The sequence below is a fragment of the Microcaecilia unicolor genome, chromosome 9 (assembly GCF_901765095.1).
Source record: "Microcaecilia unicolor chromosome 9, aMicUni1.1, whole genome shotgun sequence".
NCBI lineage: Eukaryota > Metazoa > Chordata > Amphibia > Gymnophiona > Siphonopidae > Microcaecilia > Microcaecilia unicolor.
Window position 1 is genome coordinate 2695891 of NC_044039.1, and position 14467 is coordinate 2710357.

Here is a 14467-nt window from a genome sequence, read left to right on the forward strand (position 1 = left end):
CTCATATTTGCTGCTTTTTGTGTATACCCTGCTTTGATTTGTACCTGTGCTCTTCAGGGCACAGACCGTATAAGTCTGCCCCGCACTATCCCCGCCTCCCAACCACCAGCCCCACCTCCCAACCACCGGCTCTGGCACAGGCACAGACCGTATAAGTCTGCCCAGCACTATCCTCACCTCCCCACCACCAGCCCTGCCTCCCAACCACCGGCTCTGGCACAGACCGTATAAGTCTGCCCAGCCCTATCCCCGCCTCTCAACCACCAGCCCCGCCTCCCGATCTTGACTAAGCTCCTGAGGATCCATTCCTTCGGCACAGGATTCCTTTATGCTTATCCCATGCATGTTTGAATTCCGTTACCGTTTTCATTTCCACCACCTCCCGCGGGAGGGCATTAAATAAATTCTTATAAATAAAATAAACCATTAGGGACAAAAAATCTAGGCCCAGTCAGATGTTACAGTTTAATTAGAAAACTCACTTGTCTCCATAAAACACATCCAGAAGAGTCTGGGGGGAAATGAGGGTTGATCTGGGAAGGCTCCTTAAATAAACCAGATAGTGCCAGTGGATAATTAAAAACACAGAAATAACTGTCCTAACTTATGCCAATAAGTTTAGTTTAAGATCACATATTGAGTGATTCAACTTTAACCACATAAATCGGATGAATATCTGCTTAGCATTAATTGTGTGCGTTATCTGGTTCCAATGAACGTCTTCATATAGGAGGAAATGATCCCTTTCATTAACATTTCTTTTATTCCTGAAATTCATGGACCATTATTGCAAAGCTAATTAACACATGATAATAGCCCCTATCATTGCAGATTAATACATCAGCCTTGAAATACGTGAAAGCCAGAGAGCTCAGTGGAAAGAAACTCTTCTGAGTTCAAGATCAATTTGTCATCAAAATGTGCAGCTATTGTGCGATCAGTTAAGTGAAAGACATGGGATTATAACTTATACATAAGAAGCAAAATCGTGAAGTTACCCTGATTCTAGGGATGTTCATTCAATAGCACACAATTGTTCATTAGGGGCGTAGCCAGAAAACAGATTTTGGGTGGGCCTAGGCAAGAAGTGGGTGGGCACCAAGTGTTTTCCCCCAACACCCCCCAAAAATATCTCAGCTGGCAGGAAAACACCGGCAGTCTGCAGCAAGCATGCGCTGAAATCTGAGCATGTGCAGGCGCCGGTATCATGGAGAGTAGCGTTTTCGTTACCATCAGGGGGGAAGTCTTCAGCTGGCCGAGCTTGGGATCCCACCAGCTACCACTAAACGTGTGCTATTGTTGGGTGGGCCTGAGCCCTAAGTGGGTGGGCCTTTGCCCACCCAGGCCCACCTTTGGCTACGCCACTGCATTAGCACCTCTTAAAAATAATAGTGCACACAAGATCAATTTCACTTGTTAACCTAAGAATTAACGTGCATACAATTTGCACGTTAAAATGTTCTAGTGCGTGTAAAAAAAAATTTATTCAAACACAACTTGTGAACACCCCCCCCCCCCGAAAATATTCTGAAACCAAACCAAACTTTTTTGCCTATGCACTTCTCTACTGATGTTTCTTAAAATTATAGCGTTTGGTCAGCTAGAAAGGTCGACTTGTGGGGTAGCGTATTTGTTCTACTTGTCCTAAAGAAGCTACCGTATTTTTCGGACTATAAGACGCACTTTTTTCCCCCCAAATTTGGGAGGAAAATGGGGGGGTGCGTCTTATAGTCCGAAGGTAGCGATTTCCCTCCCTCCCGCCCTCCCCCCGAGTTCGGGATCGCCCTCCCTCCCCCCGAGTTCGGGATCGCCCTCCCCCCGGCCCTGTCACCACTTCTCCCTACTCACGTCATGCGATCTTCCCTAGTGGTCTAGTGACGTCGGGGCAGGAAAGAGCCCCCTCTTTCCTGCCCAGCGCGCTGCTCTCCGTCCTCCTATATGCAGCCTGACGGTCTCGGCGAGATTCAAAATGGCCGCCGAGACTTCAATTCTCGGCGGCCATTTTGAATCTCGTTGAGACCGTCAGGCAGCATACAGGAGGACGGAGAGCAGCGTGCTGGGCAGGAAAGAGGGGGCTCTTTCCTGCCTCGACGTCACTAGACCACCAGGGAAGATCGCGTGACGTGAGTAGGGAGAAATGGTGACAGGGCCGGGGGGAGGGCGATCCCGAACTCGGACAAGACGCACCAGAGCACCTAGGTTTAGAGGAGGGAAAAAGGGAAAAAAAAAATTTCCTATTTCCCTCCTCTAAAACCTAGGTGCGTCTTATGGTCCGGTGCATCTTATAGTCCGAAAAATACGGTACTTTCCAGATATCAACAACTTGCAAAGTTGAATTTCATAAAATGTTGTCACTGTGGAATGTGATTTTAAATAATTTTAGTAGCAAATCATATACATACTGTATGACCTAAAAAACATAATGTTAATGTACAACATGTGAAAAAAAACCCATCCTGCTCACAAGTGTCAAGAGAATTTTGCCTCTAATGACCTATTATAAAACCTTTTTAGGTTACCATTTTCACAACAGATTCTCCAGCACTTCCCTATCTAGAGGAATGGTAAGAGTTAAAGTTGGTTCTACTAGAGTCTCTGTAAAGGCCTCATAGTCCTGGTCCGTTGGTAGATTCTCATCCACTCTGATTTCCTTTTCACAGCAATCCCAATTCGTTATTGCTCTCATAGTCCAAAGAATAGGGTCTGCAACGTACCAAGTAGATTTAGAAAGTAACAGTCATCGTTATATCATGATATGATGGCGTTAGGTTTGCAACTTTCAGCAGTTCCAAGTTCCAAAGCCTGGATATTATCACTTCGCTCTACGTCGGCGGCACGATTCCGTGTTCAGACTACACAGACTTTCGTCTCTTTCCAAACATATTATTGATCAGTTTGGCCATTGACTTTGACCCGCTGGGCCTTCTTTTTTCCTTCAGTTTGATATTCGTTGTGACGATGCTTCTGATAACCGCTGTGAACATGGCCATCACTTCCTGGTATTGTTCTGCGGCAGACAATTCATAAAACTGGCATTTGTGGTCTGATGCCATCTGTTGTCCTTCTTCCCAGCCCACTTCTCTCATGTGGCACAAATCTTGTTTGTTGCCAACCAAAACCACCACTGACTCCGTATCTCTGAAGCGGAACAAGAAGGTAGGTTTGCATTAGGGTTCAGCTAAGTCTTCTTCCTGTGTGTTATACTGAGGATTAGCATGTTGTGCTAAATGATAAGCTGAACTTTTATTGATTTTTACATTAATAGCCCAATAACTAACTAACTAACTAACTAACTAACTAACTAACTAACTAACTAACTATCTTTCCTCAAGGTAGCTAGTGATCTATGTTAAACTTCACATTGCATAAGGAAAAGTTAGAGAGAAATGTGTTGTTATTCTTGCTACTGTGGTTGGTTACATTAAGGAACGAGGAGCTGTAGGAATTGACCTAGTGTTATTCAGAGGTAGTTACCGAGCTAAAATGCTTAAGCTTCAGGGGTTTTCTAGACAGATGAGAGCAAGGAAAAATCTTGGCCATCAGAGTCTCTCAGTATAACAGAAAATGATCAGAATACTACACAGTAGCTAAATGACCATATAATTGATTAGCTAAGAAAAAACCAATGAAATATATCATAGGCACTTCAATATAACTATGGAGCCTTTTACTAAAGGTTAGTGTGTGCTAACTTAGGAGTTCCTTTTACAAAGATGCGCTGAAAAATGGGCTGCGCTAGTGTAGGTGCGTGTTTTGGGCGTGCGCAGATCCATTTTTCAGTGCATCTGTAAAAAAGGACGTGTGACAAAATAAAAATTGGCACATGTCCATTTTGGGTCTGAGACCTTCCCACCTGCCATTGACTTAGTGGTAAGGTCTTACGCGTTAACTGTGCGGTAATTGTCTACAAGTGTAGAATGACAATTACCACCCGGTTTCTGCCGTGTGCCAGAAAAGAACACTTATTTTCCGGCACGTGTACCAGACGCGCATCAAAAATGAAATTACCACAAGGGTCACGTGGTAGCTGGGCGGTAACTCCAAATTGACGCACGTTGGGTGTGCGTAGGTGCCTACGTGGCTTAGTAAAAGGGCCCCTTAATTAGCACATTCCCACTCCTATTTTTTGTATATTCTAAGAGGCCCATAGGTATGAAATGGACTTCTTAGCATTTAGCATGTGCTAATTCTGTTAGTGAATGTTAAGTTTAGTAAAAGGGCCGCCATGTTGGTAGACGTAAGTCATCACCAAAGTAAGTCTCTGTCAAGTATCCCATAGTCTAGACTGAAAGGCGTGTTAGTGTTTTTAGCGCACGCTAATGCTAGAGATAGCCATAGGAATATATGGGTTTCTAGCTAAAAACACTAGCGCACCTTAAAAACAGGGCCCTTACAGTTTCGTCATACATTTTACTTGAGAAATAAATCTGCATATTGGGTTTAGTGAGCCTCCTTAGGTTTAGTTTGATAAACCGGCATTCAAACTAATCAGTCCAAGAAAGCATTTACAAAATCAAGAAAAGAAATACAAGATATCAAGAGGAAGCCATAGAAGGAATGACTTCAGGAGGATTAAGGGGGGGGGGGGGGGGGGGAATTGTTAGCATCACCTCAAGCTGTTCCCAGCTGGATTTAGTTCTATTGTTCGCCATAAGCCAGGGTGTACTTGCTTTAAAAATGGCCCCTTAAGTCCAGGAAAGATAATAACAGAGCCCAAGGTAAGAGAAACAAGTCTGTCAGGTACTGTCCAGATGATGAGCGGAAACTGAGGGAAGAAAAAGTTGATTCACATAGGGGGCCAGTACCAAATGTGAAGGGGCAGCACGGGTGAGCATACCGGAGAGGTACAAGTAGGACAGACCATTTAACCAGAAGAATTTTATACTGAAACCAGAAGGATATGGGAAGCCAACGAAGCTCCTTTAGAACAGGGAAATCTCTTAGTATCAGTGATAAGTCTTCATGCGTCTTTCAGGATAAGCTGTGGTTGGTGAAGAGAACACCGGGGAACCCCATGAGAATGGGATTCGTACTAAGTCTAGCCTACAAAGTATCAGCCTGTGCCAGCATGGAAAATGAAACCTTCTGCTTATTCTTAAACAATGAAAGCAGATAATAGGAAATTAGATTTCAATATTATGTTGTTAATGATTATGTTTCAACTGTGCATTTTACTGACTGTAATCTTTGATTTTATGTAGCTGTGTAAGTTGTTTTTATTATCTAATGTGGGTCTATATGTCATTATTTATGAACGTTTAATTTCTAAACTACTGTGAACAAACAGAAATATTGACAGCCCTGGAATATAAATGTTAAATAAAAAGCAAGACAAAGAAAAATAAAGATATACCATTTCCAAAATTGCATTACAGCTGGTGAATGCGTAGATGAACGCATGCACCACGTGTGACCCGAGGCATCTTTTCTGAACGTTCGACATCACTAGCATGTTGAAAGCACAGTTTTAACACCGTGTTCTACGCAAGACATTTGCCCTCGTTAACAGAAAGGAAAGTTAGTGCCTGGTATAAAGCAAACACAATCCCTCCCGGGTCTCACTCAGAGACCCAGCTGGGCAGTTTGTAGCAGACCCTGCTGTTCTATTCATACAATTATATTTGACTTTTCTTTTGAATTCGGATAGGCTGTCATTTCCATGGCAACAAGAAAATCACAAGTACTAAATTAATGAAAACTCTGATGTAAATTGGAAAGCACTGTCGTAACTATGGTAATTACCTTAATACAGTGGAATGACCTACATCACCACGGCAAGTGCATTAATGTTCTTCTCGTAGGGATGAATCTGTGGAGAAGCAATGCTTATGAACGCCTCCACTTCGACATGGAAAGCTTTCTGTTGTGTCTTTTCCATGATCGCGCTTCCTTCATGGCGTGGGTTATGTGATCAACCATGTGCAGATGGGATTTTATTGCACTTCAGGAAGCTGTTCAATGTTTGATTTTTGTTTGCTGATGTCTTAGAGAAATATAAAAAGCTATTGCTATTGTATCGATCTCCTCACGGGTCCATGGGAAGGTTCTGGATGTATTGAACGTATAAATTGTTTTTAATGTGTTTATTATGTCTTTGTTATAAGTCTAGCACTGACCCTCAGACCATACCCTGTCTCCAGCAGGAAACACAGTAGGGCCTGTATCATGTCTTAAAGCTGCTTTGAAGCATTTGGTTATTTATAATACATTAATATTTCACTAGATGCCTCCATTACTGGATGCTTCCATCTCATATTCGGAGCTGGTGTAAGAGTGATGGATACCCTATTTCAGGGGTGCTCAATGTCAGTCTTTGAGATCTGCCACCTAGTTGTCTTTTCAGGATTCACCAATGAATACACATATGACTGATCTGCATACACTGCCTCCATTGTATGTAAATATATCTCATGCATATTCATTGTGGAAATCATGAAAATCCAACTGGGTTGTGGATCTCGAGGACCAACATTGAACACTCTCTACCATTAGACCTACGTATGGGTCATGTGATCCTTTCCTATCCAGTTCTTTCAAGCTTCCTGAATTGGGAGTGCTTCCTACGACCTTATCAATAATTAACTCTAGTTTTTCAACAGGGCAATTCCCTGTAATTTGGAAAATGGCTGTCGTCTGCTCCAGTGGCGTAGCCACAGGTGGGCCTGGGTGGGCCGGGGCCCACCCACTTAGGGCTCAGGCCCATCCAACAGTAGCACATGGTAACGAAAATGCTGCTCCCCACAATATTGGCATCTTTGCATGCTCAGTTTTTAGCACACGCCTGCTGCAAACTACCAAGGTGGAGACTGGAGAGAAGCATTTTCCCACCAGCTGAGATATTTTTTTGGTGTGGGGGTGGGGGAGAGAACATTTGGTGCCCACTCAAAATCTGCTGTCTGGCTACACCCCTGGTCTGCTCCATCTTAAAGAAGCCAAGCCTTGACCCTTTAATCCCTATGCACTAACGCCCAGTATCAAAGTTATGCTACATGTCAAAAATTCATGAAAAAGTGGTTTTCACTCAACTATCTAGCTTCCTTTCCAGAAAAAAGTCTTGGTATTACATTTCAGTACAGAGACAGTAGTGGCAGCATTACTAAGTGAAATCCGCTCTCATCATGATAAACGCTCCATAGTCCTGGAAATTTCTCTTGACCTATCTGCAGCTTTTGACCTAGTTGAAATATTAAGAAAGGAATGGAAAACAAAACTGAGAATGTTATAATGCCTGTGTCTCCCTCCATGGTGCGACTGCACCTCGAATACTGTGTGCAATTCTGGTCACCGCATCTCAAAAAATATATAGTGGAATTAAAAAAGGTACAGAGAAGGGACATGAAAATGATAAAGGGGATGGGACAACTTCCCTATCAGGAAAGGCTAAAGTGGCCAGGGATCTTCAGCTTGGAGAACAGATGGCTGAGGGGAGATATGATAGAGGTTTATAAAACGCTGAGTGGAGTGGAACAGGTAGATGTGAATCGCTTGTATACTGTTTCCAAAAATACTAGGACTAGGGGGGCCCACAAAGAAGCCACTAAGTAGTAAATTTCAAACAAATCAGAGAAAATATTTCTTCATTCAATGTGTAATTAAACTCTGCAATTCGCTGCCAGATAATATAGTAAAAGCATTTAGCTTAGCAGGGTTTTTAATAGGTTTGGATATCTTCCTAAAAGTCCACAAGCCATTATTAAGATGGACTTGGGGAAAATCCACTGTTTATTTCTAGGATAAGCAGCATAAAATGTATTCTACTGTTTTGGGATTTTAACAGGTACTTGTAACGTGGATTGACCACTGCTGCAAACAGGATGCTGGGCTTGATGGACCTATGGCCTATCCCATTATGGCAACACTTATGCACTTATGTATGTACTTATGAAGTATTTTGAATATAAACAGGACGGAGTTGGTTTAGAGAGCAGCTAATGTGGTCTTCATGATATAGCATGGGGGGAACCAACTTAAAGATCTCAGTATGCATACTTTGGAATAAAGGTGGACGGAGTATGATAGGGGCATTCTCCGTGGTATAAATACACTGCAGGAAGGAAGCGCTGAAGCAATAGGGCATGGAATGATAGAATGAAAGTGAAAGCGTATAGACTCAGGAATAATCTAAGAGGATATTTCTTTACCAAAAGGGTTATGGGTGCACGGAACAACCTCCCAGCAGAAGTGCTGAACATTAGAACTGTATCTGAATTGAAGAAAGCATGGGACAAGCACAGAGGATCTCTAAGGGACAGGGGGGACTGTAGAGCTTAGTAGTCAGCATAGATGGGTAGACTTGATAGACCATCTGCTCTTTATCTGCCATTGTGTTATATATTTCCATTAAAAATTCTGATTTTATAAACTTACCCCCAAAAGTGTGTGGGTGGATGTAGTTTTATTGACTTTACAATGCACGCAACTAGTTGCTCTGCAATGGTGACAGCTGCAGTCAACACGAAGAAGAAGCAACCATGGCTCTTCTCCATGGCCATAACTCTACTATTCTCATTCACATTAGGAGGTGATCTTATCCCATGATGTCAGACTTTTCATAAACATGTGTTTTATTAATTTTATCTGTGGTGCAATGTAGAAAAGGTTTCAAGGCACTGAGGAAATCGGTTTCATATTTTACAGACTAAAAAGAGAGAGATTTTTATGTGCCTGTTGACCTAATTCTACGATTTTCTGACTTTTGTGTTTGTACAATTGCATCAACATTTTCCAATTAATAAATAAAAGGAGTGTGCTTTCCTATTTTTATTCTTGGAGATGTGTACACAAATCAGAACCCTACTGTTCCAATGTGTCTCTCTACTGGCCAGTTCTCACTAGTAATGTTCTCTTGACACCAACTCAAACTTCGGCATTACTTAGATTCAGCTCCACAAACAGTTACCAATATGGCCTCCAAGTGTTAGTTTGCCGTATTACATGATATAAAGACATTTGCCATATACCTTTTGCAGGCTCCTAAGTGTGGGTCCCGTATTCTGTATATAAGAGCCTTTGCATAGATGAATGATGACCGGTCACTGATGTCATAGACGACCACCAACCCGTCGGCCCACTGCAGTTCGTCCCTGAATGGTGGCTTTCCTTTAAGGGGCTGAAAGGGAAAGGAAGATTATAAGGGCCAGTCCAGTACTGTTGGACATTGATAATGCAAGTACACAAAAGCATGTGAAAGGCAGTTCTAGAAGTGAGACACTCGCATTTTCACACGTAAATGTAGAGGTTACTAACACTTATATGTGTAAGTGTAAATTACCTGATTAGTGCCAGCTGGTCGCCTATCTGCTAGTCTACACAGTGCATGTAACTTAAAATTGTGCACCAAAATTTGGCACACATCAGGTGTATTCCATAATTGTGCACACAAATAAATTGACTAACGAGCAGTTACTTGACAACTGGGCGCTAGCAATCAGTTAATGGCAACAATTTGAGTTTACATGCACATCTCAGAAGCAGGGGCGTAGCTAGGTGGGGCCACCGGGGCATAGGCCACCGCAGATTTAGCCCTGGCCCCCCTGCTTTTACCCCCCCCCCCCTGCCAGCCGAAGTCCTCTTCAGCGCCGGTCCCCGGCGCATTGCTGCTGATCTGGATTTTGTTTCTGTGAGTCCTGACGTCCTGCATGTAGGAATGTGCAGGACATCAGGACTCACAGAAACAGAATCTAGATCATTGAACGCGCCGGACTCACAGAACGGTGCTGAAGGGGACTTCGGCTGGCAGGGGTTGGGGACCCGAGCCAGCAAAGGTACCTGGCGGTGGCAGATTGGCAGCAGTGGGAGGGGGGTCGGAAGGGACGGGGAAGTGCTGGGGCGGCGCCGCCACCAGGAGGGGGGTCGGCGGTGCCGGGAGGGGGGGCTAAAATGTGCTCCCTCACCTTGGGCTCTGGACCCCCCTCCCGCTGAAGTCTGGCTATGCCCCTGCAGTCAGTATTCTATAAAGATGTGGGCATAAATTTTACATGTGGATCTGAAAAGGAGGTGTGGCCATGAGAGGGGCTTGGGTGTTTCCGGAATTTGACTGCAGTGTTATAGAAAATGGGAGATCCGCGCCTAATTTAGACCCGAGAATTTACACCAGGTTTAAGTTGGGCTGCTGGGCCATCTCTTAACCCCCTCAGGTCCATCGGAAAAAGATACTCAAACTCCTGTGAAAGTAGCATTCGGTGTATCTAAAATAGTTTGAAATCTGAGGTTGGTTTTACCATAAGGGGGAGAAAATGGAAGTGAAGTCTATTTGGTGACCTTTGACCCTTGGCCTGAGCTCAAATATGGCTGAACTTCCTGCCTGTCCTAATTGAAGCACAAGGCTCCTGTTATCCAAGGATTTATGAACTTAGGTTGAATTTGGGATAGGAAAGTGACCACTAGGGAGAGGGTTAGAGGGCCCCCAGTGTACTTCAGGCTGAAGCTTGAGCTGGGTTGCTAAATTCCGCTTCCCTTTTATAAACTGACTGTAGACTCTGGCAAAGGAAGATCTGTGATCTGGAATTTTCTCTACATCAAATTGCTACTAAGACACTTAAAGACTGGGGGCGGAGGAGGGGAGATTGAACCTTTTAATTCCCCCCCAAAAACACAGGAAGTGCAAGTTTAGCCCCTGAAGTCCAGATTTCAGTGTGATTCCTGGAAAGTTGGAAAGGGGATAGGGGTGGGAGTTTGATACACTGCCTTTCTGTGGTTACAGTCAAAGCAGTTTTCCTATTATATACAGGTACTTCTTTTGTACCTGGGGGCAAAGGAGGGTTAAGTGACTTGCTTGCTCATGGTCCCAAGGAGGTGCAGCAGGAACCAAACCCAGTTACCCTGGTTTTTATGCTGCTGCATTAACCACTAGGAGTGCATCACTTAATTTAGTCTAATTTGGCACGGCACATGGTTTGTCAGAGTTCAGAGAGAGGATGATGAATCAGGAGCTACTACTACTACTACTTAACATTTCTAGAGCGCTACTAGGGTTACGCAGCGCTGTACAAATTAACAAAAAAGGACAGTCCCTGCTCAAAGGAGCTTACAATCTAATGGGCGAAATGTCAAGTTGGGGCAGTCTAGGTTTCCTGAATAGGGGTATGGTGGTTAGGTGCCGAAGGCGACATTGAAGAGGTGGGCTCCAGACTTCTTTTAGTTAATCCTCTAAGACATACAGTGAACAACAAGAAAACATAGAAATTACTTCTTTGCTAACCTATTCCTGCCAGGTCAGATCATTGCTTGGGGATTTGCAAGATGTGGCATCTCAGAGAACTGCGTTCAAGTATTAGCTTCACTTAACACTCAAATTTAAGTAATTTCTGGATTGTTTACATTTTTGGTAAATGCTCAGGTGAACTAAAAGCACAGAAAGACAGTGAGGTGGGCTGGTGAATTTTCCAGAACCCAGTAACCCTGTTCTCTGGTTTCTCCTCTCAGTGCGCAGCATCAGTCACTTAACATTATGCCATACCTTGTATTGTTATTTGAATATTTTTACTGCTGTAATTGCTTATGTTTGATGTATTCTTACTGTACACTGTCTTGAGTGAATTCTTTCAAAAAGGTGGTGAAAAAATCCTAATAAATAAAATACAAAATACAAAAAAATTGAGGTTGAAGTGGAACTCCGAAACAAGGAAGAACCCTTCTGTCCAATACAGATTAAACACTTTAACAAAATTCTTGAGACCCCCATTAATTCCAGACTAGAGGCGGAAGTTTTCACTATGGAATCTGTCAATAGCAGGTCAGAGCCCTGGAAGAAACCCCTTTTAAGCAGCCCACAAGAGAAGGGTGGGAAACAGGTTCATTCTGTTGGTACCCTGTACCTGTGAGCAGGGGTCGTACATTTCCAAATTCATCTGCCTCCCGTCCAGACACAGTCTTTTCGTGTAGATGCTTTCTGGAAAGAAGCAAAGTACTTTTGTTAGCATTTGACCTGCAGGATGGGTGAAAGTACTGAGCTGAGAAATACCTTCCCTTACAGTGTTGTTAACAGAGCCCATATTTTTGTACAATGTGATTGAAACATTGGGGTGTCATTTTATTTATTTATTTGTAGCATTTGTATCCCACATTTTCCCAACAATTTGCAGGCTCAATGGGGGTTACATTTGCTGTAATGGGGGTTGCCATTTCCGGGTAACAGAATTACTAATGGTAATGTGTTAAGTTGCATACATACATGGTAACATACATGTAACATAACATACGTGAACAGATCATGGTATAGATATATATCATGTGCATATATATGTTAAGGAAGAATAAATTATGGTAATACATGAACGTTCCTTATTAGGTCTTCTTGTGTCACAAGTCCCCTGGTGATGCTGGGGGGACAGTAGGTCGGTACCGATTATGCTATAAATACTGTCCCTACACCATAGGATGGAAACTGGTTCTAGTCGGTGCCCCTGGGGTACAGGGTGGGCGTCTGTTACTTCCAGGAAGGGCTTTTCTGCCTTTTCCAACCTTTTCTGTTAACAGAAGTGTTTTCTGACCTGTGCGTTTAGCTTCTGCCCAGACATTTCCCGTCCAAGCTGCTGGAAATCTTTAGTGCAAATATTGATTTAAAAGTTTAGGATTTCAAGAAGGAACTTGTGGAAACCTACCCGAGTTAGAGGCGTATTCTCCTATGAAGCGCCTGGTGAGGAAACGCACCGTCAGAGCTGAGAGAAGAAACAGGTCAACACTTTGAAAAATCAGCTCCCATTCTAGGCGGAAAAGCAAATGCAAGCAAACGGGAGGAAGGGGGGGGGGGGGGTCTCAGTTGAGCTGGGGTGCAGCACCGGGCTGTGAGGTTAAGTCGCGCTGGAGTGATCAGAAGAAGCACAAGGAAATCGAGCAGCACAGGGCAGATGTGCACATGCTAAGCTACAGGAGGGTTGGCATTAGCACAGCAAAGCACAAACAACGCAAGAGAACCCAGAGCGTACAGTGGCCAGAAATCTCTGCTTCCCTACACACTCACCAGACTTCCCAGTCCCTTTGCTGCCCAGCACAGCCAGCTTCAGCTCGTTCATGGTTCACTCTTCTGCTCCTCCTCAGGGGATCATCCCTCGACTGAGAAACAAAAGCAGCCTGGTCTATATTAGTGACAGGAGAGTTTTTCCCTCTCCTGCCTTGTCACAAAAGTCCAGAGGAATTGTCACTGTGGCTCCTGCTTTTCCCACATCGTTCTATATTTATATTGCCTGTGCCGGTGATGTCAAACTGATGCAGTAGCAGCTGCTGCCCCCCCCCCCCCTCTTTCCCCCCATCCCAGGCGGGGAGGGCACAAGGTACACTTCCAGCATGGTATCCCCTCCTCACCATGCAGCAGGAGGGCTGAGAACCGGTTCAAAATCCTGCTGCAGCTCCTCCTGATCTCGGGCGAGTCACTTAACCCTCTGTTGCCTGAGCTGCTACTTCTCTGTCCCTAGTGGGCTCGCAGTGGAAAGTGGTTTTTGTGCCTGAGGCAATGGAAGGTTAAAGTGACTAGTGCAAACCCTCCGGGGGCAAGGAAATACCTAGTACATCTGAATGTAACTAGTCACGTTGAGCTGCTGAAAAAAGTTTGAGCTAATTCCAAATAAACTTCAGGGAGACCAGGAGGAGTATCCGGTGTGTTTAGAAGCAGAGAATCACACCAGGTTTTTTTTTTACCTGAACAAGGAGACGGTGGTGGAACTGCAAACAGATGCAGCGTTTGGAAAACAGATTTGGATTAATTCCATTGATAACACATCTGTGTTGTTTCATGGTCCTGCACACAATAAAGTCAAAACGAATTTTGCAAAAGTTCTCTGTGCTGTACCAGCAGTAGAAGGACACATTTTCAGTGGTGGGGGGCGGGGGGGGGGGATAGAGATCAGAAAGTTACAGTTTAAAACCCTGCTAATACTAAGCTGCGCATGTGGATTGTACTCACATAAATGATCTGATCAATCAGATATGTTGCATACCGGCATTGTGGTTCTTTTTTTTTTTTTTCAACTTGGCAGTTTTCTCCTATTCCTTTTGGCTTCCAACTCATTTGGACCCAGTCTATACAGGGTCAGGAGCTTCCAATCAGAAGTACACACAGCTTTGCTTTCCCCATTGATATCCCTTTCCAAAGGACTTGGCTGCACCAGCCCTCAGTCAGGGGGCCAAACACCGGGGCCCCTACTGGAATATGGCAATCATGTACCTCAGTCTGGCTACCAGGTGCCTCTTCTGCATTATGACCATGTCTTCTTTTCCCCAACCAAGTAGATCCCAAGTATGAGGAGAATCAAAGCCAAGATCCTCTGCACCAGCCATGCAGCTGAGTCCTAGAGTTAATGCTAAGGTTTAGCTCTAAATTCAGCCTTGTCTTTCACTTGCTTAACTTCTGTTTAAGATAATCTTCTGGACATGGCAATCGTGTCTTCTGAACTCAGTCTAGTCCTTTTCTAGCGCTTCTGCTTTATTCTAAGCACTAGTTTCTCTCTCCAGGTTTGGTACCTGCTATTGC

At 43.9% G+C, this 14467-nt stretch overlaps 1 protein-coding gene across 2 annotated transcripts; it reads right to left on the reverse strand.

Annotated features, from left to right (window-relative positions):
• Positions 1–2230: 2230 nt before the first annotated feature.
• On the reverse strand, positions 2231–13292 carry RERGL (RERG like). 2 transcript variants are annotated; one of them, XM_030214614.1, is made up of 5 exons: positions 12962–13292; positions 12603–12659; positions 11817–11890; positions 8961–9109; positions 2231–3138 (listed from the first exon to the last, which is right to left on the reverse strand). In XM_030214614.1, the coding sequence occupies exons 1-5, from the start codon at positions 13011–13013 to the stop codon at positions 2853–2855; spliced, it is 618 nt and encodes a 205-aa protein (XP_030070474.1). In that variant the 5' UTR covers positions 13014–13292; the 3' UTR covers positions 2231–2852. The 2 variants fall into 2 exon arrangements, with proteins under 2 accessions (XP_030070474.1, XP_030070475.1); XM_030214615.1 differs by lacking the exon at positions 12603–12659.
• Positions 13293–14467: the final 1175 nt, after the last annotated feature.

Coding starts and splice junctions, on each gene's coding strand:
- RERGL (XM_030214614.1), bottom strand. CDS start 13,013: ATGAACGAGCTGAAGCTGGCTGTGCTGGGCAGCAAAGGGACTGGGAAG. Junction 9,110..11,816: donor TGTACGACCCCTGCTCACAG/GTACAGGGTACC, acceptor TTTCCCTTTCAG/CCCCTTAAAGGAAAGCCACC. Junction 3,139..8,960: donor CACTTAGGAGCCTGCAAAAG/GTATATGGCAAA, acceptor GTTCCGCTTCAG/AGATACGGAGTCAGTGGTGG.